Consider the following 27129-nt stretch of genomic DNA (forward strand, 5'->3'; position numbering starts at 1 on the left):
GTACAGCTGTAGATGTTCAGTGTTCAGTGTAATATTTACCATTCTCTTGATTTCAGTCAATTAGGTTTTTATGTGTTTTAGCTCATATATACTTGACTATGATTTTTTTTTTTAAGAAACCAAAACGTCAAAGCAAATTAATATGGTATACTTGGTATGCATTGTTCTTTAAATCCAGGGATGTTTTTAGTGCCCTAAGTTAAGTTGTTACAAAAATCCTAATTGCAGGTGTGGGAATCTGTGGATGGTGGTCTCATCTGCAGTGGTAGCAGCTGACTGGTGAGGCCTGCAGCTTGGCTTCCTCAGTGGATTCACCATGATGGCATGTCCCCAGGTTTACCTTGTTGAAAACTATTTCACAGGCTTTTTCTCTCTTATTTGAGTTAAAAGGTACCATAGAAGAATAGTCAACATTATTATCCTAATGCGCTCAGAGATTCTCATCTCACACTGTAAAAGTGAGATGATTGGCATGCATCATGAGCATTGCTAAAATATGTCAGCAAAGTCAAGGAAAGTTAAAACTTATTACCTATAAACTGCTTTTAAACAGGTCTGCCCACAGTACAATGAGTGGCATTTTTAAAGCATTGATTAATATTCACTTGAAAATTTAATAAATGGCAATAGGAATTATCTCTTAAATCACTTGTTCCTTTGACAACTTGGTTCTTTATATACTGTAGCTTTTTCATTATAACTTTATTTTCAAGCATGAATATGAAGTTTCAATAGTTTAATTAAAAATACTTAATCTGGCAAGAATACCAGTATGTTCACCTTCCTGACAGTGGTTTGCACAGGGAATGCTGCAGGTAACTGGTCTCCCTGGGAATCTTGAGAAATCATCACCTTCCCCCTGCTCCTATGAGAGATATATAAAGTATATTTCAGTTTCTTCCAAGAAGAGGGCTCAATAACTTTTTTTACTTACTCATGTCAAGATGCCCTATGTAGTTAGGAAGCTCTCATTACAGGTTGTGATGCATCATGGATAAAATAAAGCATATTACTAAGTTCTCTGCATTTTCCAGAGAGAGGACCCTTTCAAGTCTGAAGTGAAACCCTGGTGCACTTTGGAAACTTGTAAGACACGGCTTGATATACATGTGTGGATGCATGCTGAGAGTAAGCTTTGCATTTTAGAGGGGGGGACACTAATTATTAAGCTTGATGCATTAAAGACTTTTGTCTTCTTCAGATTGCTACATATACGTTTGTTTTTAATGGGTGAGTTTTGGCATTTTCTCCCTTTTACATTATTTTTCCCTGGCAAGAAAATTACCAGAATAACCAAAAACTTGAAAATCGTGCATCTCTTTTGCCTTCAGCATTGGTGCTGTCTTGTTAAATCAGGTTTAAGAAATCTTTTGTTGAGGTCATTGCCTCAAAGAAAAGTATGTTCAAAGTCTCAAATGCAAAAATGAATCAAACTAACCAAAATTTTAAATAATACTTTATAGGTTTTCAAATTTTAGTTTTTTAGAATGTTACATTTGTGTAGCATTTTGCCATCTATAGCAACAGGTGTCTGTCCCACTGGTGGGTTTTAAAAGAAAGTTCATGAAAAACAGTGACTGGACGGTGCATGCGCCATCTCACAAGAGCTAGTGATTGTTGAATGGATCCAGGGTTATGCAGTCTGAATTGTTTTTTAAAAAGGCAGAAATCCAGATGATTTTTTTATGTGGATCCTCCCAATTTTAAAAATGGGATCAAATATTTTTAAAGCACTGTATATGCCCAAGAGAACATCGGTAGACCAGGACCATGGGCCACTATGTTAATATTCCTGCTCCAGCAGACAGTATACATAGCCTTTATTTTTATTTTCTGTCTTATTGAATTTTTTGCAACTTTAACCTGTCATAATGGAACAAAAAGGACCATGTCGTTTCACAATTTCATGTTCTTTTGACATGTCACTTGCATTTCTGATAATGATCTATCCACTACCCTCAGTGTTGAGTGGACTACTACATAAGGAGGTTTGGGGGCAGAGTGTGGGGTGAGTATGCCTAGTCCTCACCAAGGGACCACAGTAATCTATTGCTGTGATCCTAGACTGGACCAAATAATGTGATCAAGGTTGGGACTAAATATGATTTCATTCTGATGTGATCTCCAGGCTTGAGTTGCATTGAAGGAAATAGTTGGAAGTGAGATGATCAATCAAACAGAACTTGGGAAGCATATTAGGAAAGGCTAGTAGCTGGTGACATCCAAAAGTTGGTAGAAGTATATTTACCTTCAAGAAGAGGGAGAGATGGCATCTCTTAAACAGTAAAAAGCAAAATGAAACATTATCTTGCTATTAAATCCAAAGAAACAGCCACCAGCCTGTACTGAGCCAAAGCAATGGCTAGCATAAATAATAGGAACTTAATATTTGTTTAATTGAATTTTTCCTTTCATGGGATAACGGTCATTTATTAAATGGCTAGCACTTTGCTAAGCACTTGATATGTTTTTCTAATTCTACAACAGCCATGCTTATCCTCACCTGAGGACACTGGACTCAGAAAGAAAGTCCCTTGCCTCAGGACATGCAGCCTGGAAGTCTGAGGCCTGTTTGATTACAGGGTTGCACTGATTGGAGGGGAGGCGAATTGTAGTAACTAGCGAGGCTTGTTGAGGAAGCTACCACCGTTCCTTCATGTTTTTCAGGAAATGGGCTAAACACATTAAAGTTGGACTAATGGGAGCATTTTAGCATTCAGATCTGCATGTCTGACTTGGTTATAAATGCAGAATTGTTCATGCATTGTTTGTTGAGTGCATGCTTATACATTTTTCTCATTGCATGTTCAGAAAAATTGATTTCATGACCAAGAGTTGTTTTGGCAGGCCAAAACATTTAATTAGGCCCTCATCCACATAAAAAAATAGTCCTTACCAAAAAAAATAGTCTTTAGTTATTATGTTGTAATATAAAGAATTTGTTAACCAGTTTTTTGTCATTGTAGATTTTTTTATAAATCTATGTAGATATGTGCTTTTCTCTCCTTTAAAGAGGAATAATATCAATATTTCTTTATAATGTAACTCATATTTTCCATTAAAAATGGAATAATTTTTTTTCACCATGTACCTTAGCATGGATATTTAATAAATATTAATTATCAGTTGTCATGTGAAAAGACTAATACTAATCCAAACTTTTTTTAAAACCATCACATGTCAATATTTGTTACATTTCAATTTTTTTCTTATCAAGAATGAAATTCCTTTTAAGTAGATGACTAAAGGAGTTACATTTTTGTTCAAAAAGTTTAATAAAATTATATAAGGGACCAGGATTGTTGTCAGAATTGTCCTGCTCTCCAGTGCAAGCCCTCAACTGAAGTCACAACCAGGCATCAGCCCTGAGATCCTCGGCCTCCCCTTCCCCAGGACCCGCCTACTCACCCAAGGCTGTTCCACCAAGTGAGAGACATGTAGGCTCAGACTGCAGAAGGGTCACTATCTATTGATTGATTCTTATTCACTCAACAGATATTTATTAAGTATCATCTATGCTGTGGGTATTGTGCTAATTAAGCACTAGGCTACATGAAAAAGGAAATTCATGGATGCTGCCCTCACAAGTCTTCCAGCATAATACAGGAGCAAAACTGAGCAGACAGCAGTACCGTATAGTAGGTAACTGATAAGCAGAGGAAGGACAGGGTGCTGGGACCACATGTCACACCTCAGCTGCCCCAGTTGAGGGGCTCCAGTAATCTGTTCCAGTTCCTAAGGAATTGTTCCAGCCCCCCAGGCCCAGTTTCCCCTCATGGAACGGTCTTGGGGACTCAATGAATTGATACATATAAAGCACTTAGAACAGTACCTGGCACTTAGTAAGTGCTCAATTAATGTGAGCTACATATTAGCTCTGCTATAACCTAATCTTTTTAAAAAAAATTTAGTGACAAACTTCTAAAGGACTGTTTTGAATTCTTTTCTATGTCCCAAAATTTAAAACAGATATAATTGACTTTTCACATATAAATGAATGTGTTTTGTACCTATTAAAATAGTTTTACAATTATCTGGTGAAAATTTACATATAATTGTTTTTATCATACTTAATAATTAGACCTGCTAATGGGAGTTATTATCTTAGTCATTATTATTATTATCCTCATCTAAACCATTTATTAAACATTGGATTTTGCCTTATAACTAAGCTAACCCCTCTTCAAAGCGATTTTTATAGACCTTCCCTTGGTATTTTTACAGTCTAAGACAATAGTAATGTTGATACAAATTGAGTGAGGGTCAGTATTAAATCAATTATTCCTTCTCAAGTTACTTTCTCTTAATGTGCTCTTATATATATATATATATGTTTTGTTTTAAATGTTCTAATGTTTGTGTGTGTGATTACATAGAACACCTTTCCCAAGAGATTCGGAGGCTTTGTATCAAAAACAACATATCTAAAAACAAGATCATAGTTGTATTTGCCCACAGAGTGGATGCTTGTACCTAAATGATTTTTGTGAAATAATTTAAAATTTACAGAAAAATTGCCAGAACAATACAAAAAACGCTCATATTCCCTTCACTCAGGTTCCCCAACTGTTGACATTTTGCTGCATTTGTCCTGTGGCCTACTGTTCTATATTTATGCATCCATTATCATTCGTCTTTTCCTGAACCTTGAGAGCAAGCTGTACTTGATGTCCTGTCACCCCTAAATACTCAAGTACATGAAGTATCTTCTATGCCCCAGATATTATGCCGAGGACTGGGGGAAAGGAGAGCAAGGTTGCTGTGGTTTCCCTGCCACAAGTATATTGCATTTGTTGTCAGGTCTCTTCAGACCCATCCCCCTGAAGAGCCTCTCTCTCTCTCTCTCTCTCTCTCTCTCTCTCTCTCTCTCTCTCCCCCCTCCCTCCCTCCCTCCCTCCCTCCCTCTCTTCCTCTCCCCCCCTCTTTCCCCCCCTCTCCCCCCCCTCTCCCCCCTCTCTTTCTCGCTCTATCTTTCTCTCACCCCTCTCTCTCTCTCTCCCCCTCTCTCCCCCCCTCCCTCCCTCCCTCCCTCCCTCTCTTCCTCTCCCCCCCCCTCCCTCCCCCCCTCTTTCCCCCCCTCTCTCTCCCCCCTCTCTTTCTCGCTCTATCTTTCTCTCACCCCTCTCTCTCTCTCTCTCCATGCGTTCTTGGCAGGAATACCACAGAAATGGTGCCACACTCGTCTCAGGGCAGCACGTGAGGTGGCAGTGCCATGACGGCCCAGCCTACCCCTGGTGATGTTGACCCTGATCGCCTGCTCCTGGTTGTGTATGTCAGCTTTTTCCATCTTCAAGTCATCATTTTCCTCTTTTTGTTGATTTGTATTTTGTGGGGCTCCTGCCTGTATATGATGGTTACCAAATGGTGGTTCTTTATTTCTGCCATTTTTTTTTACATGTATTAGTTGGCATCCTGCTATAAGGAATAGCTTCCCTTTTCTCCCATTTGTTTATTCATTTATTTTATTTATATCAATTTAGACTCATTAATTTTTATATGATCCAGTGGTTTATCATTTACTTTGATGCTAAAATTGTTTGTGATTTGGCCATTGGGAGGCCTTTTCCTTGTCCTTTTACTTGTCTCCATCATTCCTTGAGCATTTCCTTACTTTCTGACAAAAAAGACTTTCAGACTCACTGTATTTCCTCTGCCCCAGCCCTGGAATCAGCCATTTTGTCAGGGAGCCTGGTTTCTTTTAGTTGAGGATGGTATTTAGACTTGATCTAACCTAAAGGCCAAGAAGCAATGAGGACCGTATTTAGGAACCAATACTTGGGTAGTTGAGATGCTACTGGAATATTATTGCTTCTTGTCCTTTTAGCAAGAAAGCTAGGATATACATATGTGCGTATGTATACATATACATACACACATATATGCACATTACACAGACTTATGTACTCATATACATTACATATAAAAGTATTTGTGTGTGTGTGTGTGTGTGTGTGTGTGTGTGTGTGTGTGTGTGTGTGTGTCAAGAAGACAAGTCAGAACTATTCAGGTTTCAGGGCACAACCTGGGTTCAAACTTCTATAAGCCTTACTTTTCTCATCTGTAAGATATGAATTCATTGAGACAAATAAAATCCTAGTCATATAGTAAGAGTTTGGTAACTATTAGGTGTAATTATTTTTAATGCTGCTGTCACTATAATTATTGAAAATAATTCATTTAAAAACAATAATTAAATTAGGCAACGACCTTGAATAAACATTTATCAAAAGATGATGTATAAATGACCAATAAGCACATGAAAAAATCCTCAACATCACTAATCATTAGGGAAGTGTGTATGAAAACCACAGTGCCTCTTCATACTCATTAGGATGGCTGCTGTAAAAAAAAAGTAAAATAAGTTTTGGTGAAGATGTGAAGAGAATGGAACCCTTGTTACTGTTAGTAAGAATGTAAAATGGTGCAGCCACTGTGGAAAACAGCTTGGCTGTTCCTCAAAAAGTTAAACATTGCCAAATGATCTAGGAATTCAATTAAACAAATATTAAGTTCCTATTATTTATGCTAGCCATTACTTTGGCTCAGTACAGGCTGGTGGCTGTTTCTTTGGATTTAATAGCAAGATAATGTTTCATTTTGTTTTTTACTGTTTAAGAGATGCCATCTCTTCCTTGGTATATACCCAGAAAAATTGAAAACAGGTATTGAAACAGATATTTGTACATCCATATATATAGCAGCATTATTCACAATAGCCAAAAGATAGAAGCACTCAAATGCCCATCAGATAGATTGATAAACAAAATGTGGTATTTTATACAATGGAATATTACTCAGCCTTAAAAAGAAAGGAAATTCTGATACAGCCTGCAACATGAATGGACATTGAAACCATTATGCTAAGTGAAATAAGCCAGACACAGAAACACGCATATTGTATGATTCCACTTAAATGAGATACCTAGAATAAGCAAGTTTTTAAAGATTGAAAGTAGCCCAGCCGGTGTGGCTCAGTGGTTGAGCATCCACATGCCTAGGTTGTGGGCTCAATCCCCAGTAGGGGGCGAGGCAGCCAATCAAGGATTCTCTCATCATTGATGTTTCTATCTCTCTTCTTTGAAATCAGTAAAAATATATTTAAATTTAAAAAAAAGACAAAGTAGAATAGTGGTTACTAGAGGCTAGAGGGAGAGAGAAGTGGAGATTTAACTTAATGGGTGTGTTTTGTTTAGGATAATGAAAAAGTTTTGGAAATGGATAGGGGTGATGGTTGCAAAGCATGGTGAATGGTGAATGTACTTAATGCCACCTAATTATACACTTAAAAATGGTTAAAATGGTAAATTTTATGTTACATATATTTTACCACAAACAAGAAAAAGATTACTGAGATGTTAAGATGATATACATGAAAAACTTGCCTATACATGTTTTTAAGTACTTTCTGTATTCATAGTGTCCACGGTTTATAGATAGATTGCTCTCTCCCCACCCTCCCACCCCAGCAGAACACACACACATATTCCCCCAAAGGAAGGCTGAAGAATAATATTTGTAGAAGTTAACAGGAAGCAAAGTTGGGGGGTCAAATCGACCTGTGGGCCAAATCTAGCCTGCAATTCGTAATGGTTTTCACATTTTTAAAGGGTGTAAAAAACAACAAAGACAACGCGACAAAGACTTGCATGTGACACAAAACCTAAAATACACGTTTGGTCCTTTGCAGGAAAAATTTGCTGACACCTGGTCTGGAACATTGCTGTGGACTGAATTGTGTCCCCTTAAGTTCATATGTGGACTTCAGTTCAAATATGAACATTGAAAGCATTATGCCGAGTGAAATAAGCCAGACACAGAAACATGCACTTTGAGCCCCAAAGTGACGGACGGTATTTGGAGATGGGGCCTTTGGGAGGTTTAGATCAGGTCATGGGCATTAGTGCCCCCATAAGAGGGACCCTAGAGAGCTTCCTCCCTCTCTCCCGCGTGTGAGAACACAGTGATGAGCAGCCTGCTGACAATCGGAGAGGGTCCTCACCAGGAACCACGTGCACTGGCACCCTGATCTTGGACTTGTAGCCTCTAAACCTAAGGAAATACATTGCTGTTGTTTAAGCCACCCAGTCTGTGTGTTTTATTATGGCAGCCAGAACAGACTAAGGTAACCACACTCCTCACACTTTTGCCAAGAACAGGCTCTCGTCCTCGCAGCTTTGATTTTACCAGAATCTCTTCACACATGAAAGGGGTATTGAGGAGAAGAAAGAACACTCACCATAAAGCATGATCAGGGGATTTTTAATTTTATTTTTTGCAATAACCAGAGTGATAAGCAGCAGGTTCCAAAATGCCAAGAAGAATAGAGTTTCCACAGTAGTGATTTTCTTATGTGGCACCATCTGTTTTTCTTCTAATGTAATAAAAATGACAGCTTTTCTTGTACTGATACTCCCTGAGCCTTTTAAAGTCAAACATATGATGTTGTTTGTGTGTAAAGGTTTTTCTCTTGCATTCATTTGTTTCTCCAGCTTGAATTTTATGTAAACTCCCTTGGCTAAATTATACAAGCCACCCACACCCAACGCCTCCTCCCTCGCTGGAGAGCAGCGGACGGAAACCTGTCGCCTGCTGCCTGAGGGTCCAGCATGCGGCCCACTGTACCAGGCCCAGGGAGGTTTCCTGCCGGCAGGCTGCCTGTGCCCACTCCCCCACTGGGCCATGCTGTGGACACGCATCTTTGAAACATGGCTTCTTCCAGACATTATTGGCAACCTAGTCTAAGCCTGTCTCCCTCTTTTCCTTTGTAAACCTTGCTAAATCCTCCTCCCCCTTTTCCTTTAAAAGGCAATTGCATGCATTTAAAGTAAGCACCATATTCTTTTTGTAAAAAAAAAAAAAAAAAAAAAAACACACACAACTCAATGGAGGTATAATTTATATACCACAAAGTTTGTCCATTTTAAGCTACAATTTAATGCCTTTTAGTAAATTCACAAAGTTTATAACCATCACCAAAATCCAGTCTTAGAATATTTCCTTCACCACACTATGACCTCTCATGCCCTTCAAAAGTTATCCCCATTCCCACTCCCAGCCCCAGCCAACCTTCATCTGCTGTCTCTAGATTTCTCTTTTCTGGCCATTTTATATACATGAAATCATACAAAGGGTAGTCGTTTGCATTTGGCTGTTTTCACCCAGCATAATGTTTTCGAGGTCCACCTGTGTTATATCAGGTGTCCGAATTTCTTTGTGGTCCTGAATCGGATTCCACTGTGTGGATGTGCATCACATTTTGTTTATCCAGTCAACAGTTGTGGACGTTTGGGTTGTTTTACTTTTCAGCTAATATAAGTAACGCTACTGTGAACATTTAAGTGCAAATGTTTGTGTGGACATATTAAACCGCTTCTTCTGGATAATTAATAAAATATGTTTCTAGATCTTAATTCAAAAATCAGCTGAGTTAGAAGTTTTTATAATCCTCGTCCTTTGTCCCTCAGAAAAATCCCTCCAAAGGTAAACTGCCTTTGTTTTTACTTCAGTAAGACTATCAGTTGATTCTTTTTCTCTGTGTAATTGGCCCTTGATAGAAAGGAGGCTCCCCACTTGTTAGAAAGTGTCCCCAACTCCTGCTTTCTAAAAAAGAAAGAAAGACAATACAAGGTATCATCCAAGTTAAGGAGCATTGATTCAGTACATTCCCTGTGACAGGGGCTGAGGAAGTTAGTTGAGATGCGACCAGGATCCCGGATACCTTACTGTCAGGAATCTAACCATGACCTCCTGGCTCATAGCCCTATGCTCAACCCCTGAGCCATGCTGGCTGGATATCTTATTCTTTTAACTCATTACATTCTGCCCTGTTTTGTGTTAATGGGCAATTATCTGCAAATTAGGTAAGGTTGATCTCTGTCTTTACCCAAGTCCTCCTTTTTTTAAATTCCTTACCAGAGAACATATTTTAAAATGGATTTTAAAGAGAGAGGAAGGAGGGGAAGAGAGAGAGACAGAGACATTGATCCATTGCCTCCTGCATGTGCCCTTTGCTGGGGATTGAACCCAAAACCTGGATATGTGCTCTGACCAGGAACTAAACCCACCACCTTTTGGTGTATGGGATGACACTCCAACCAACTGAGCCATACCGGCCAGGGCCTAAGTCTTTCCTAATAACAGTGTTGCACTTGCCACTGATCTGAAGATATCATTAATACAAAATGGTCATTTCCCCCATCCTCATCTTTTTAAAATTACGACATGGTCTTTATAGGTGGACTCTGGGAGCAGACTGCTTTCACATTTAGCCTGGTCTGAGTATGTTACAGTTCTTTTGATTCAAGACTAACTGGGCGGGAGGTGGGGCGGGGGGGTGGGGTGGGAGGGGGAATAGGAGGTGTCAATCAAATAACCACTAGGCTGGATCAGAGTAGGAGGTTTCAGGGGTTTTGTTTGTTACCTATTTGAAGGCCACTGAGACTACACAGAAACTGATATCAGTTATCAAAAAGCAGGGAACTGAATCTTGAAATGACCTAATTAAGATTGAATTTATTTGCTTTACAAATATTTGTTGAGCTCCTACTTGTGAAAAGCACAAAGTGCTTTTGGGAATCAAAAGATGAATAAAACACACTCCCAGCTTTCAAGACGTTTGTAGTGCAAAATATTATTACCCAAAGATCTTTGAGCAAGGCTTGAGCCCAAAGCTATAAAACATACCTTCTTAAGATGAGGAGGATTACAAAGTACATCAAAAATGGAAGTGTGCTCTGAGAGTATTTTAGTATAGATGGGTGTTAAGCAGGGATTTGGGGACAGACTGAAAAATGAAAGCTCTAGAGGTGTTAGCCTTGACTTTACTTTGGCCAGTATGAGAGCACCAGGGAAACAAAAAGTACTCTTGCTCTTGCCAATATAAAATTCTTATCATTTTTAGAGAATGGTAACTGCAGCTTTGAGATTCTTTGTCAGGGCAATTTAGTTAATAGGTATGTAAATGACTGCTTATTTCATTGTGTAGGTGGATCACTCCATGTACACTTTCTGAGGAAGAATAAAGTGCTAATAACTGTTAACATTGCACATACAAAGAAGCAAGAGTTAAGATTAGCATGCCATACCTCTGTTGTGTTAGATGTTAGGAGTAAGACATGATCCATCTTATAATTAAAATTTGGTCAGTTTACTCAGTGGAATTTCTTCCTCACATTCAACTCTGAACTGCCCTTTTTGGATGCAAGAAAATGTAAGTGAATTGCAGTGGGAGCTTGTTTCTTAAGACTGGCTTTCAAGCACTAAGGATCATGGTAAACCTAGCAGGGGTGGGTGGGAAGGAGGTGTTGAAAGTTCAAACCACAGAAATAGATTATCATGCAAGATTTGCAGTCTGAGGCATCTAGTGAGAACATCTCTTTAAAAAAGAAAAAAAAAACACCTAAGGAGCTCTTTTCGAAGTTTATTGTTTTTTCTGTATGAAAACTTCATAGGAGGTTAGGAATTCCAAAGCTCTTCTGGCTTTAGCTACTTCCTGTGATCAGCATGGAAGCTTCTTTAATTCTTGAGTTAAACGGGGAAGAAGTCACCGGTGCGAGAGAATAAATGGGCCTTGCCTTGTAGATGGTCTCCAGCTCTTCTCCCACTTGAATCCATCTACCCAGTGAATTAGCCTCTTCTTCAGTAGCATGGTTTGCTGTTGTTAACCCGAGGATATTTTTTCTCATTGGTTTTTAAAGAGAGTGGAAGCGGGGGAGGAGGAGGAGAGAAACATCAATGTGAGAAAGCTAAGTTGACTGGTTGCCTCCCAAATGGGCCCCTATAGGGTCTGGGGGTCGAACCTGCAACCCAGGCATGTGCCCTTGACTGGAAATCGAGCCCACTACCCTCCAGTGCATAGGCGGACACTCTAACCAGCGAGCCCTACTGGCCAGGGCTACAGTTGTGTTTTAATCACTATATTACCCCTCCTTGAAATTTCCTTAGGTTCCTCATTGTCTTGCAGATCAAATTAAAATTCTTAATGGAATCCAAGCTTTCCACCCTTCTTACTTCTACCCTTCTTATCTAACCACTCTTGGCTCCCACTAACATCCATTCACATTCTCCTTGTGTTAATTTCTTTTTGTAGGCTACAGCTCATGTCATTCCCAGTCCCGGCATCTCTCACTCATCAGTAAGCTGAGTTCCTCTCACTGTCTCTTCCCATTGGCTTTCTACCCGGTTGTCATGGGCGTGAGTTCCTTTCTGTGGCAGCTCTCTGCGTTATGCTGTGGTCACTGAGGATGGACACCAGGGGCTGGGTCCACATGCTGGAACCCCCAGCTCTGTAAAGGGACTGCGGGGGAGGGTCCCTTTGTGAGTGCTCTTAGTTACCAAATGTTATTTGCTTTTGTATTCCTTTTCCTCCAGGTACAGAGTGAAGACAGTGTCCTTCTGTTTGTTATTGCCTGGACAGTCACAGAAATTATCCGTTACTCCTTTTACACATTCAGTCTATTAAACCACCTGCCTTACCTCATCAAATGGGCCAGGTAAAGAAGTACAGGGAATGAAGACTAACTTTTGAAATGATCTCTCTCTGCAATATTGTCTAAATACTGCTTATAAGTTTTTTTAAAAAGTGTATGAGACGGGGGATGGGTAGAAAGCCAGTCTGTAGATTTCATCAGGATAAGGAACTCTACTTAATTTTGATTCTAGATAGACTGTTTTAAATTTTTTATATTTGTTATTTTTATTGAATCAGTTCTTTGCATTTCAATTATTCAATAGTGATTTGATGTAGCATCCCTTTTTTGTCTGCATCAAATTTTACTGATCAGTTTCTGCCATTATGATGTTTTTTTGGACCAAGTCCAATTCTCCTCAATTTTGTCAACAAGCTATGACTCTTAAATTAATTTCTAATTAATAGCGGTTTAGATTAGTATCAGTTTATTTCGCTTTGATTATTTTTACAGTAATATTCATTATGAGTTGGATAAAAGGCCATCTATTTATCTGAACTAATCCATGAGACAGTTGTAAGCAATTTTCTGAGTTGAAAAAGACTATGGGGAGGATTGACAAAAGGAGCAAGATTATCCTTGGGGCCCAAATGCCTCCTTTCAAGGGAGGAAAAGAGTGGTTCCTAGGCAGTTTATGAGCTGGGTGATAAAATTAGAGGCAGACCAGTTGTTTGTGACATTGCAAGTATGTGCACTTCTTTATTTTCTTCCTTTTTTTCTAGTAAACATTTTTATTAGGAAAAGGGAAGAATGGGAAAAACATAGTTTCTAACCAACCTGGCAGGCATTGTGAAAGCTATCTCCCCTGGGTACAGGGAGCATTCGTGGACCAAGCCCCGATTTTACCTTTGGAGAATGATTCTTTTGTCCCTGTCTCCCATGGCCTATGGAGAATTCTTCCTTTTCCACCATCCTCCTTAGCATGCTGAGGTTGGCAGTAGAGAACGTCTTCCTTTCATCATCACAGATTTCTCAGCACCTGGAAATTCCTGTACCTGGAATTCTGAAGCTCAGTACTCACTGTCAGCCACAAATAGCCAAAGACTTTTTATTTTTTAATTATTAAAGTATAGTTGGCTTACAATATTATGTATGAGTTTCAGGTGTACAACATAGTTATCCGAGTATTTATACACCTTACAAAGTGATCACTGCAATAAAATTAGTTATCGATCACTGTACAACATTATTACAATACTGTTGACTCTATGTATTCCCTATGCTGTACGTCACATCCCCCCTCCCCTCCCCTCTGGCAGCCATCAGTTTGTTTTCTGTGTCTATGAGTCTGTTTTGTTTTGTTTGTTCGTTTGTTCTGTTTTTTAGATTCCACATGAAAGTGAAATCATATGGTATTTGTCCTTCTCTGTCTGACACATCACTTAGCATAATATCCTCTAGGGCCATCCATCACAAATAGCAAGGTTTTATTATTTTTTATGGCTGAGTAATATTTCATTATATGTAATCTTTATCTATCAGTGGACACTTAGGTTGCTTCCATATCTTGGCTATTGTGAATAATGCTGCATCAAAGGCTTTTTAAAATCTGAGCTGATGATTTCTTCAGCAATACTTATACCTCAAAATGACTTCCAGTTTATACCATAGGATGAACTTCTCTCTGAATTCTCTTTGAAACATAGAGAATTTCTTTTTAAAGTGAACGAAATTGTGTGGATTCTCCCATGTGCTAGTAATTATAGTTTTTTCATTGAAAAATTACATGACGAAAAGTTTGCATAAATTTTTAATTTTTTAAATTAGCATATATTTCAGTTTTCACAATAGCATGCACAGACCTTTGAGTAATGGTAGCAGTGCACACACATGGAATGCGCTATTTTTTTCTGTCTATAGACCAGACTTGGTGTACATTGTTAAGGATTCCTAGTCAAATGCTCCAGCACCTTCTCCCAACTCCCTGCACATGCCCCATCCACTCCCAACCCATAGGGTAAGTTCAATGTAAATTATGACTCACTGCCCTACTTTACCAGTATTTGGCATCACCTCAGTTAGTTTAGGGAGTTGTTTTGAAGAGTTGTTTGAGGCTTACTGAACACATTTATTTTATTTTAGAATATTCAGAAACATACTTGCTATAGGCCCTTTCAAAAAACTGGCTTATAAAACCTAATCTTCAACAGTGGATGAACAGGAAAGTGTATAAACAGACCAGTACTTTCTAAAACACCAGTACCAATTAGAAGGGTGGGGGTGCGTCTTTCTACTAAAGCTGGCTTCGAGCCCCAGTAATGAGCATTTTGTTTTGTTTTAGGTACACACTATTCATTGTGCTATATCCAATGGGAGTGTCGGGAGAATTGCTCACAATATATGCTGCTTTGCCTTTTGTCAGACAGGCTGGCCTGTACTCCATCAGTTTACCTAACAAATACAATTTCTCCTTTGACTATTACGCATTCCTAATTCTGATAATGATCTCCTACATTCCACGTAAGTAAACAGTTATACATACATTCATTTATGTGTTAAAAATTGGCTCTGCAATGGCTAGAGTTAAATGCCTTTGGTTGTTTTTACACCATATTTAGGTAAATGTAAATCTGGTTTATTGGGAATTTTCTCTGGTAGTAGTTGTAGGAAGATGACTCTTTCTCAGTACAGCTGCCAAAATGCAGCCCTTCTTAGTGTGTGGGTTTGAAACACTGACTACCAGGATGGTAACTGTTGGGGAAAAATACTGAGTGGAAAACAAAAAAAGCCATTAAAGCCGTACCTTGACTTTTTCTGTTTCTCAAGAAATGCTTATTATGGTATCGGAAAAACATTGTTAAAAGATGGGGATTTTTGCATTTTTACTATATCAAATAGACAGTTCTTCATTTTTAAGGAATCAGTAGTTAACTGGAAACAAATAGCAAAATACAAACGGGTTAATTGCCCTGGCATGTTGCTCAGTGGTTGGCTCTTCAGCCCGTGGACCAAGGTGTCGCAGGTTCATTTCCCGGTCAGGGCCCCATACCTGGATTGAAGGTTCATTCCCCAGCCCCAGTTGGGGCATGTGGGGGAGGCGGCCAGTCAGTGTCTCCCTCTCACATCAATGTTACTCTCCCACGCCTCCCCCCACCCCCTTCCTTCCACTCTTTCTAAAAGCAAGGGAAAAATATATCCTCAGGTGAGGATTAAAAAATAAAATAAAAACATTAATTTATTTTTTTCTATATTTTTTATTTTCCTGTTTAGAAACCAGCACTAAAACCATTTGAACAGAACATAGTGTTCTCTTCAGGATGGCTTCCAGTATTTAACAGTGCTGCTAAAGGCCTATACTGAATAATCAGATGTGCCCCCAGCATACTTGGGAACAGAGGGAAAATGCTGTGTTTGAGGCCTCTGTGAAGTGAGTCCTGTTTGTTGAGGAAGAGTAGTTTGGTCCTTTTCTTGAATTCTGTTGTTCATTGAAATCCTGTGGTTGATTTCCACATATCCAAAAGCACATGTGTTTCTTCTCCATTAGCTATTCCTGTAGCCATTGTGACTGGCTCTTATTTTCGTCTATAAGGTGCTGTCTTCTCCCCTAAACCTTGGGTTAAATTCAGACAGGAGGGTTGGGCTTTTCTTCAGCCTACGGCATTAACTGTGTGAATCATCCTAACAGTCATAAGGACATGTTAGTGTCCCTCTGAGGAAACCTGCATTTCATGCATTGTGAAAAAAACTGCATCCTGATTTCATGTGAGCATTTATCTTGGACACAATTCTGCTTCATGACTCACTTCCCACTCCATTAATTATCAGGTCCTTCTCTTGGGTGCTGAAACGATGGTGGCTAAAGGCCATCTCTCAGATGTAAAAGGGAGTTGCTTATCAAATAGAAGGTAAATATGGAAGAGTCTAAAAATTCAAGTAAGAAAAATCAGCTTACAGTTTTTTACCTTTCTAATATTGTTCCCTAAGAGTTTCATCTTCCAGTCTCCAGAGCAGCAATTCTTAGTTGCAGTTTTGCCATCCTGGAATAACAGGTATTATCCCAGTGAGCAGGTGCCACAAGACTTATTTAACCTTTTGTACGCCACAAGCATCCACAGACATGGGGATGGCTTCCGTTTTGGACGTGTGGCATTAACTGTGGCAGTTAACTGGTTACATTCAACATGTTTTTCGAGTAAATAGGAAATAGATGCCATTCTGGGTAACCTGGAAAGGGTCAAGGAGGGTCTCGTGCAGTCAAACCAATAACAAGATGCTGCCACCCTGGCAGAAATCAGGGCTGCTGCAGGGTCTCTGCCTGTCAGAAAGGAGGCTTCCTCTTCGCAACAGCCCTCCTGGGCAGTCCGCGTCTGCGCCTCCACTCTTTCTTGTGTGCTGATGGCCAGCCAGTGCCAGCCTTTGCCTTCCCTGCTGACCTCATGACAGCGGAGGGGCCTGGTCTCCCACAGCAGCCTCCCCATTGATAGCATTCCTCCAGGAGAACATTCCCGTTCTGTGGGCTTCCTCCTCAGCTTTAACCGGTGAGAGAAGACCTCAGCCTGCTGTCTGCGCAGACTTCTCAGCACGTCTGTCTCTTCTTCTCGGTTCCTTCCCCCTTCCCTTTTCAGCCTCCTTTTGGTAAGAGAACTTGGCTTAGTTGAAGTTTATAGTCTTTCCTTTTTAAGGTGGCTTAACTCTTCTAGACAAAGAGTAGGGGTTGATTTCTAATAAAGATTAAGAGATTTCTTCCAAATCCCTGACACCCCACCCAGCTCAAGATGGCAGCCCAGACCTGCTGCAAATCCTGTGTCTGCCGGCGCCCTGGGCGCCTCGGGTGGGGGTGGGGCGGGGCAGGCGGTAGCACTGAGGCCAGTTTGTACACTTCGTTCCGGCCAACCGCACATTTCATCTTTTCAAAGCTTTGTATTTATTAGAAGAAATGCAGAATTAGGAGAGGTTGCTGTTGACATGTGGTCTTTACCAATTTGGTTTTCTTTCTGCAACTTAAGTTTCTTTTAACTTTCTTTAGTAGGAAGTTTGTGATAGATAATACTACGTAAGGCAACACCTGCTTTTATGGTCCTGACCTGTTACTGCATTGATGCACATGCAGCCCAGATTGCGGCCCATGAGCCCTGACCCAGCAGTGCTCTTGTGTTGGGAAGCTTGGAGTCCTGTGCACGGTGATCCTCCCTGCTGCGTGCAGTGGCAGTGTGTGCAGTGTCTGCAGGACTCAGTAGACGTTTAAGTGCTGTTTACATCCCCCCCCCCCCCCACATTGGTGAAAACTGGTTATAGAGTGGGGTATAAAAAGGCTGAGAAACAATGATGTAGAGTGAAGGCACCAAGAAGCTGGCTCTCCCAGTTGTCAGTAACTATAACCACAGCTCTGATTTTTGGAGAAACTGAAAAGGAAACTTGCTCCAGACAGAGCATTTCCAGTTGCTCTCATCCTCCAAGTCTTCCTTCCCTAGAGAGAAAGAGAACCCATCTTCTTCTTCTTCTTTTTTTTTAATCCTTACCCGAGGATGTTTTTGCCATTGATTTTTTTTTATAGAGAGTGGAAAGGAGGGTGGAGGGGGGGGGAGAGAGAGAGACATCAATGTGAGAGAGACACATCTATTGGTTGCCTCCCTCATGAATTCCAACCGAGTTCGGGGATTGAACCTGCAACTGAGTATGTGCCCTTGATCACGAATCGAACCTCCACCTTTCAGTCCATGGGTCCGACATTCTAACAACAACCAAACCGGCCAGGGCGAGAGAGCCCATCTTCTTACAGGAAGGGGGGCACAGTGGCACCCAACAGCCCCCACACCCACCCCAACACACCAACTGTCTCCATTCTGTGTGTCCTGAACTGGAAGAGCAGAAGGTAGAATTCTAAGTAGCCTATTGTCAGGTTGAGGTTTTCTTAGGGATAGTCTTCAGTATAGCCCAACGGAGTTAAAAATAGGAGCCATGAATCTGGAATCGTCTTAACCCTAATAGTTGGCTTTAGCCTGAGCATGTGGGTGATTCCGATGGAGACAGTGTCATCCACGTTTTGGTCACCAGGAAGAGGTCACCACTAGAGCTATAGAGAACCTTCAGCCCAAGTATCCCCATTCCTTTTTCTTCAGCACTAAGAAACCTCTGGACGATGTGGAAGAACTCAAGGGCCATATTTGCCCTCTGTTTCTGACATCTGCCTCTTGGGCAGCCTACAAGGATGAAGGCATACTAGGCCATCTTGCTCTACCTGCCGCTGAGGGCCTACTGAATGGCTTCTAGCTCACTGTCCCCCCTCCCACCCTCTGAACTAGCTGTGAGGCTGTAGCCGCCCTGTACAGGGTGCTGTAATCAAATGCAACCAGCGGAAAAGACCACAACTTTTCCCTTTACGAAAGCACATCTATAGAAATGTGACTGGCCCGCATTTTTAAGTGATTACAATTATCCTTCCTTACGGTTTAATTATATCTTTACTTCCAGTTTTTAGATTATAGAGCTTGTCAAATTTTTTGGCTCTCTTGTACTAAAATAGTTCACTGTTGAATTACATGCACAAGCTGGGTCTTTTCTGTGAATAACTTTCTGCCTGCAAATAGTGAGTGGAGTGGCTGGCAGCCCTGCTCAGCATCCGCCTCTGCAGCTTATCAGATCTGTGTGCACATGCCCACTGATGGCCTGGAGTACATTTGAAATTTGGGAGGACCATGTGAAATTTGTCCAACTTGGAACCCATTTAAAAAGGAAGAAACTGTCAGAGAGCGTTGGCAATACTAGAAATTACCTCCCCCAAAATACAAGTTATTGTCCAAAATTAGACATTGGAACTGCTGGGAAGGGCAGGAAAGGAAGGATATTGTACACCCAAGACCATCTCACTGGAGTTTCTTACTTGGTTATTGAATCCCCCAGTTTACAGTAACCTTAAGAAGGCCAGGCAGCTTAAACTGGCATTTTCCAAATGTTCTCTCCCCGCATTCCCAAATGTTCCCTAAGTAGGCAGTACCATCCAGTTCATTTGAGAGCCATTACTTTTTAAAGTAATCTATAAATTACCAAGAACAGAATCTCCAGTGCCTAAGACACTGACTATCTTTTCATAAAGACTTTTTCTACACTCAGACCTGTCTCAGTTGTGTTCAGATTAGATGTAGCAGCACTCCCCGCCGCCTCAGCCCGGCCCTTCACAGAACAGCCCAGAGCCTGGTCCTGACGGTCAGTGATTTGCAGTGGAACCCCAGACAAGTTGCCTGCCTTCTCTGGGTTTGAATTCATCCTCTGAAACATGAATAATAACTCCCTGACTAGAATTTTTCACCTGGTTGTTGTGAAATCAGGGAATGAGTGTAAAGGTAATAAGAGTGTAAAGAATATAATTTGGTGGCTCTATGGCATCTTGACTGGTAATGGTAGTGACAGTAATGTCTGTCAGTCCAGTCCACACGACCCTTCCTCCTTGGCTAACACAGGTAATGGTAGGTCTCTGCTTTTTTTTCTCCTTCCCCAAGTGCACTTTGCCACTCCTTGGCAACTGGATGATCAGGTAGTCAGAAAGTCAGGAGGACCTTAAGTCTAGGTGCTTTAAATGTTTTTATTTGTTTTAGAGAGAGAGGAAGGGAGAGGGATAGAAACATCGATGAGAGAGAAACATCCATCAGCTGTCTCCTGCATGCCCCCTACTGAGGATTGAGCCCACAACCCAGGCATGTGCCCTGACTGGGAATCAAACCCATGACCTCCTGGTTCGTGGATCAACACTCAACCACCGAGCCTCAGAGGGAGGGTAGGGGAGGGTGGGGGTAAAGGGGAGAGATCAACCAAAGGACTTGTGTGCAAGCATATGCGCCTAACCAGCGGTTGGGGACAACAGGGGGGTGGGGGCATGTGTGGGGAGGGGTGTGGGATGGGAATGGGGGGATGAGGACAAATATGTGATACCTTAATCAATAAAGAAATTGGGAAAAAAAACAAAACACAACCACCGAGCCACACTGGCCAGGCAAGTCCATGTGCTTTAAACATGCAATTTTAAATGTTCTCCTTAACCAGTTCTTTCTTTTCTTTCCAGTTTTCCCCCAGTTATATTTCCACATGATACACCAGAGAAGAAAGGTCCTTTCTCATACTGAAGAACACAAGAAATTTGAATAGTTCCTGTTTCTGCACCCCTCCAAAAAACAAACTTTTCAACAACAAAAAAATGCTGCAGACTTTTTGAGTTCCCAATACGTTTCATAGAAAATAAGTAAAACTATTTTTAAAATACTAAACAAAACAAAAACCAAAATCCAGTGTCACACAGGTCTGGGATTTTATAAGATAAAACAAACAAACAAAAAGCTGTTACATAAAACACCCTGGCCAGTCCATTCAGCATGCTTTTTCAACCAGAAGTTCCCAATATTTATGATGGCACTAGACAGGGATTTGGCATTTTCTACCCTCCTGTTTCCTTCATGTATCTGATAAACAAAGATCTGTAACACTGAATGCCTGAGAGTTGCAGTCTGAGTATGGAGGTGGCACCAGCTGGGTGCCCGGCTTGCAGGAGTTCTGTTCAGTCTGCAGCGTGGTCAGCATCCCCTTTCAAAGTGCTCCACTGCATGCTGGGAACTGTTTGTGTTTTTGCAGCGGCAACCTTTGTTCTCTGGAATGCTCTGAAGTTATGGCTAGGACCTTGCCCTCGTGTCTAGTGAATGAAATACACAGTTCGTATGTCTGTGAAGCTTTGGGGTAGTACCCATAATCAGAAAACAGCTAGAACCCTTTTGTTTTCAGTTGAGTCATTACTGCCTGCCACTAAGAAACATGCTTGAATCTAATAAGTATGCGTATATTATAGAGAACCTACCTTACCTGGGGCTCAGCCCCACTCATATTTAACAAAACAACAGTGCTCAGGAAGGGAGAGTTTCGGCGTAGTAAATGACAGGCACCTCCCCAGTCCTGTTCTCAGAGCCCCTCTGAGCGATGCATGTGCAGCAACTGTTCTCGTTTATGGCCGGAACCAGTCTAGTCACAGAAGGGGAGGATCTGCTCATGAAACACATGGAAGGTGTCACTTTAGAAATGTAGTCGGAAGAACATTCAGGAAGAGGTTTCTGTTTCTATACCTTGATCATTATATTTTTAAATTTTCATGAAACTCCTCTGTTTGGATACTTCTCCTAACTATGGTCCTCCGTAATTCCCACCAAGTTGTACGTCCAGAGGCAGGGGGATATCCAGTGGGCAGTCGGGAGCTGGAAGCAGTGTCACCCACGTGCCCTTGCTCATGGACATTATCTAATTAGCGTCATGTCTTGGTGCCATGTAATTGCTCAGCTGTGCATTTCAGACGCTTCCAGAAAGGGCTGGAGGGAAATGCAAAGCCCAAGCTCAGATGTGCACTAGATTTTAAACACAGGATGTTCTTTGTGGAGCCCTATTTTTTGAAAAATTGGTTGATCTTTAAAACTTTAAAAGTCTAGCTTATAGAGTCATTATCATTTAAAATATAATTGCTAATGTCAGAAGAGTGTCATAATGGAAAGTAAATTTGAAATGCTTATTTTCATGGAGGCTTGAAAGTTAACATAAGAATGAGAAGAAAATATGCAGCCTAAAATGTGATGCAGGCAGATGTGTAATAAATTACTTCTGAATTGAACATTAACATTCTGCTTCGCACAGTCAGCACTCTTCGCTTGGGCATATTGAAATTAGAATCTATTGTACTTGATAAACAAAATGTATGGGAAAGATTATATTTCATGCTTTTTCTCATTTCATTTTTCAAAACTGTATTTCTCCTGTCAAATAGAATCAATTTGGATTATAATAGCCTTATTATTTAATTTGGGTAAGATTTTTTTCAGTTGTTGGGATAGTTAGATGATGGGATGAAAAGGGCAGGTTTTTCAGGGTTGCTGGATTGGGTTTATTCAGGCCTCTCTATTGTAATTTGTCACTGTTTAGGGAAACAGTCTGTTGCAGACAGTGGTATTGCATCCAATTGCAACAAGAACACAGCAAACAACTTTCTTCTCAAAAATGTTTATTTCTGTACATCAAACATTTAAAATGCTCGTGGCAGATAAGTAAGACATGCCAGCGTGTCCTTCAGCCACCTCTCCCAGTAACTGATTTCTTTAGCTCCAACATAAATAATGTTTCCTTCGAAGGGGTGGCATTCCTTTAGGAACTGAGACCATCCAACCCCACCAAATGTCCACCTTCCTACAAAGTGTGAATGAAAAAGGTGGTGTTTGGTGGGTGTTTTGTCAGACTTACAGTGTTCATTTCAGGGCACAAAGACATCAGCTGCCCCCTGACGGGATGTTTCAAATCCCTCTCGGGACCACCTTCTGGCAGAGGATTCTGTGAGGTGCGCAGTAGTGCTTTGTAGACACGAGCTGCTGATTTGCATCTTGTTGCGTTTTGTTTGCTAAGGTTGGGATCGTTCATTTAACATGCATTGCCTGTGATCAAAGGCACGGGGGAGAGTTAGTCCTGGAATAAAGCACCACCCTGCCAGACGAGAACGGTCCTCTGGCGTGAGCTTCCTGCCGGAGATGGAGCGCTAAAGAGGCCTGTGAAGAGACTACCCTCATTTCCACTTGCGCCTTTGGTTATTCATTTGTAATAAAAGGTTGTCATCGATGTGGTGCAACCTACGAATTCTTTTCAATTCTGAGTTTCAGGTAAAACATAAAACAGCAGAATCAGTACGTACTGCTCCTTTGAAATTTGGGTAAAAATTTATATGATCATATATAGTCATTTTTGTATTTTTTCTATGTTGTGAAAACCAAAATTGTAATTTTATAAGTCTTTGATTCACTAAATTCTATAATTTAAATGTATTTTTTGTATATTTAGAAATAAGGCATTCAAAGACTATGCTTAACTTTCTATGCATGCATTTGGAAGCTGTTTTTACCTGATAATGTAGTACTAAGTTGTATTCATAAAATACTGATCTGTGTTGCACTTCAAAATAAACTGGTGTATGCTCTGCCTGGATCTGAAACACTGGCCAGCGTGTCTGGTGATTTTTCACACTAAATTGGCCCGAAAGTGATGGTGTAGGAACATGGACACGTTTCAGTTCTGCCACAGATTCCAGCTCACTCTTTGACTACTTCATAATGTATTCCTGCTCATCATGTGGTTCTGCACCTACAGGAAAAGTAGATTATATTAAGAGGTTTCCAACAAGTTGTTCTTCCTGCCAGTCTGCATGCTTATCAAGCCCGTCCCCAACTCGGCTGCAGAGGGACAAGGGGGAGTCCTCACGTAGGTGACCAGGAATCTAAGAAACTCATCAGTGGACGATTGAGGACCCTTGTCGTCAATGTCTTTTGTGTCTGTCTTTAGCCTAACTCTTCTAGTGTAAGTTGAAAGGGGAAATACTCCTGTTGCCCAGCAATGCTCATCGCATATCAAACAGATACATGGTCAAGGGGTCAAGTACCTCGTCCTGAAGATGCCTCCACAGGCAGAGGTGCTAGGGGCTGCTCCGCCCACAGGATACTCAGCAGCCGCTTCTGACCTGCTAGTTCTAGGCTCCAAACGTCTTCACCTCAATGAAAGCTTGATGTCCCCGTGTGCTGGGCACGTTCTGGCTATTTCTTTGGGTGATTTCTGTTACTTGCCTCCAGCAGTCACTTGCCCCCACCTAGTCTACGAGGTCTTCTCAGAGTTAACTCACCATTTGTTGTCCAAGAGTGTGGTCTTTATCCCAAGGGGGAACATTTCCTTCCTAAATGCTGTTTGGTCACGACTTCGATGTTTCCAGCACTGTGGTTAGAGCGAGAGCCGCCTCACTCCTCACTCAGAGTCTATCTGTCAGAGATGGGCTTCATTTATGAAAAGAGAAGTAAAGTTACTGCAACTGAAACAGAGGGCCAGATGGTAAAGTTAATATAGAGGCACCCAGGAAACACCACTTTTACAATCAGGGTGGTAATGGAAATCAGGGCTTTCTAATTGGGCATTGTCATATTTTGTGGCAATTATGTGTACTGTTAACATAAGCCCAGCCTGAGGAATTGCCGTTGGTATAATTAAGAGATCTGCTGGTCACACAGCGTTCCAAAAATGCTGCTGTGTTCTGTTCCCTTTAACAAGAATGAAGACTAGCTTTGCGATTTCTCATATTTTTAAAATTCCAGTGTTACAAATAGACTGGCTCATTGTCATATAGTTTCGTAGTGAAGAAACTGTTCTAAGCAACTATTACCAAAAATAGCCATACCTATTAACATTCCTCTGTGTGCAACTGAGAGCCAGAGTTAGAAGAGAGCTCTGTCTTGCTTTGTTTTTACCACTTTCTTTTAGGCGTGTGAGGGACTGTTTCATTTTTTTTTCTTTTTTTCATAGTTAGAGATACCCTGTAGGGGTGGGTCTCATTACCAAATATTATCTCCCCGCCCCAAACAGCAGTTCACCCTAAAAGTCTCATTTGCCGAGCAAAAATAAGACGTGAGAGACTGCACATAAGCAGCTAGTGCCCATTTCTTCAATCTTTCCAATACTTGAAACTGTGTTCCGCTCGCTAATTCCAGAACATAGACTTATTACCACAGCAGCTCTTGCATCTGTCTTTGACCTTGGTGGGTGCAATCCAGAGACCTTTCCAGAGCCACGCTTGTAAAGCCCAAATGTTGTTTCTGCCGCCCCCGTCGTCGTAGCCGCGCTGGCCTGTGGGGGGCAGCACCTCACCAGTGATCCGGGGCCCAAGGACGCAGAAGGAGCAGAAAGACACTAATGAAAATTAGTTACGGGTCTCTATTGTCCATATAAAGTAAAGGCAGTCGGCTCTCAGCATATTCTGGAGGGGTACAGTCAATAACGCTTTTTTTAGAGCAAAGAAACCATCTTGGATGGGTGCTGGGAGGCTCCCCCTACCCGTTGCCCGCCTCAGCCCGCCCCAGCACGGGCCCTGCAGGCTGCTTGATCTTGAAATGCTGAGGGCTTTCGGAGCTGGTCAGAAAGCAGGTGTTCGCGCTCTTGTTTAACAGAGAGCCTGCTTGTTAATCTCTGAAACGTTCGGGAGGTCAGTTCCCACTCTCCTCTGTCTGGGTATTTTTGGAGGGTGGCCTGGGCCACGAGGAAATGTCAGGCCACCTTATAAGGCCACATCTGGCCCCGAGAATGCTTGTCTGCAGCACGTCCAGTACTCAGTGGGTGTGAATTAACTTTGACTCTTGGACTGTGGGTTTTCTCACAGATTTCAGATGTTTCGACTCATGCCATGGAGCATTCTCACTCTTTATAGGCTCCCTCAAGAAGCGGTTTAAATGACACCAATTTTGGACATATCGAATAGATAACCAAAGGCATGTGTAAACCCGGTAATGTCCTCACCACCACTCGGGCTGATGGTGCGGGGCCAAGAGTGACAGTCTGCCACAGGTGGTTTATTTCTATAACCCGCGCATGTCCGCGTGAATGCACAGAATTAGTTCTGAGTGAGGATGGGAGGATGGATATGTTGGGGATTGGGGCAATTGTGGAGTGTAAAAAGTTGACACAAAAAGTTTCCTGCTAAACTTCTCAGACCTTTTTGCATATGAATGCAGTTTGTGAATCTGGGATGGGATTGGGGGTCGGGGGTGCTAATACAGGATTTCCGAAAACTATGTTTAAGCTTTATCCTTGAAACATCTTCAGGGCTAAGGCTGCTTGAACACCTTGAAAAATACTATCCTAGCAGCTTTCCCATGGGAAAAGGGAAAAGCCGTCCAGAGGGAAGAAATGAGATGGTGTTTAGTCTGGGATCTGGGAAGATTTTGCTTTTTTGTTTTTAATAAACCGTCATCAAATAGGTAAATGCGCCATTAGATGGAGCACACGGCGCCAGCAGCCCTGGACGGAGTCTATCATTTGCTGCTTACTGGTGGATCTAAAGGTGTCCCAGTGGATGGGAACTTGTTCACATAAGAAGGCCCGGCTGGGACCAGCAGCCGCTGTGGTGCCTCCCGGGCTTGAAACCCAAAGCCATGCCCACACCCTTTTCTGAACACAGACTCCGCTGCCAGCGCCGCCCTCAGGCTCGTCCTGTCCTTGAGGCTCGTGGTATCAGGAGCAGCCGTCCACACCCCCACCTGCCTCCAGGTGGTGGCTGCGTTGTCTGGTGTGCCCCGTTATCTGACAAGGCCTTAGAGTTCCTTTTCTTCTGGGTTGCATCCTCCCCACGTCAGCTCACCACATAGACCCTTATGCGCCAGAGAAGCCAACACTACAAATCCAAGGCCCCAAGAGGGCCGATCTGGGACTAGCTCTTACCCCTCCCCAGCCCCCACCAGGGCAGCTCCAGGGCTGTGGGCTTTGCTGAAGCCTCCCCCCTCTTCCTCCTCTTCCCCTGTTTCCCAATCTCCCTGCCCATAGCCCCTCACCTTCCCCATCAGCCCTCCTGCCAGACTCCATTGTTCTCACCACTACCATGAGCCTCTGTGCCCCCTTCCCTCCCAGTGTACCCTCCTGGCAAAACCCCACGCTGGGGTGGGTCAGTCCAGCTGCGCTCCTGCCACACCCCTTCCTGCACCTCGCACACGTGGGGCTGCTCACCTGGCACAAAGCCCACGGTTCCCTTCCAGCTCCATCCTCCTTAAACCTCTGCCTTACTCTCAGGATCGCACCCCGCGTTTCACAGAGAAAACAGCCATCACACAGCAATCCTTCAGCCTTCTGTCACCAAATCTATGAACTTGCCTGCACCGGCTCACCCTTTCCTTGTCCTCTTGTTAGC

At 41.9% G+C, this 27129-nt stretch overlaps 1 protein-coding gene across 2 annotated transcripts in view; it reads left to right on the forward strand.

Moving 5' to 3' along the window:
- The window catches only part of HACD2 (3-hydroxyacyl-CoA dehydratase 2), an 86877-nt gene extending 63117 nt beyond the window's left edge, over positions 1-23760 (forward strand). Inside the window, exons 5-7 of one of the 2 annotated variants that reach the window (XM_079766813.1) lie at positions 12370-12491; positions 14749-14927; positions 20464-23758. In XM_079766813.1, the coding sequence (XP_079622939.1) occupies positions 12370-12491; positions 14749-14927; positions 20464-20546 (384 nt within the window). In that variant the 3' untranslated portion in view covers positions 20547-23758. Of the gene's footprint in view, positions 1-12369; positions 12492-14748; positions 14928-20463 lie in introns of both variants that reach the window. The other variant, XM_079766814.1, reaches the window with a different exon arrangement.
- The last annotated feature ends 3369 nt before the right edge of the window (positions 23761-27129 follow it).

The sequence above is a fragment of the Cnephaeus nilssonii genome, assembly GCF_951640355.1.
Source record: "Cnephaeus nilssonii genome assembly, chromosome: 3".
Classification (NCBI taxonomy): Eukaryota; Metazoa; Chordata; class Mammalia; order Chiroptera; family Vespertilionidae; genus Cnephaeus; species Cnephaeus nilssonii.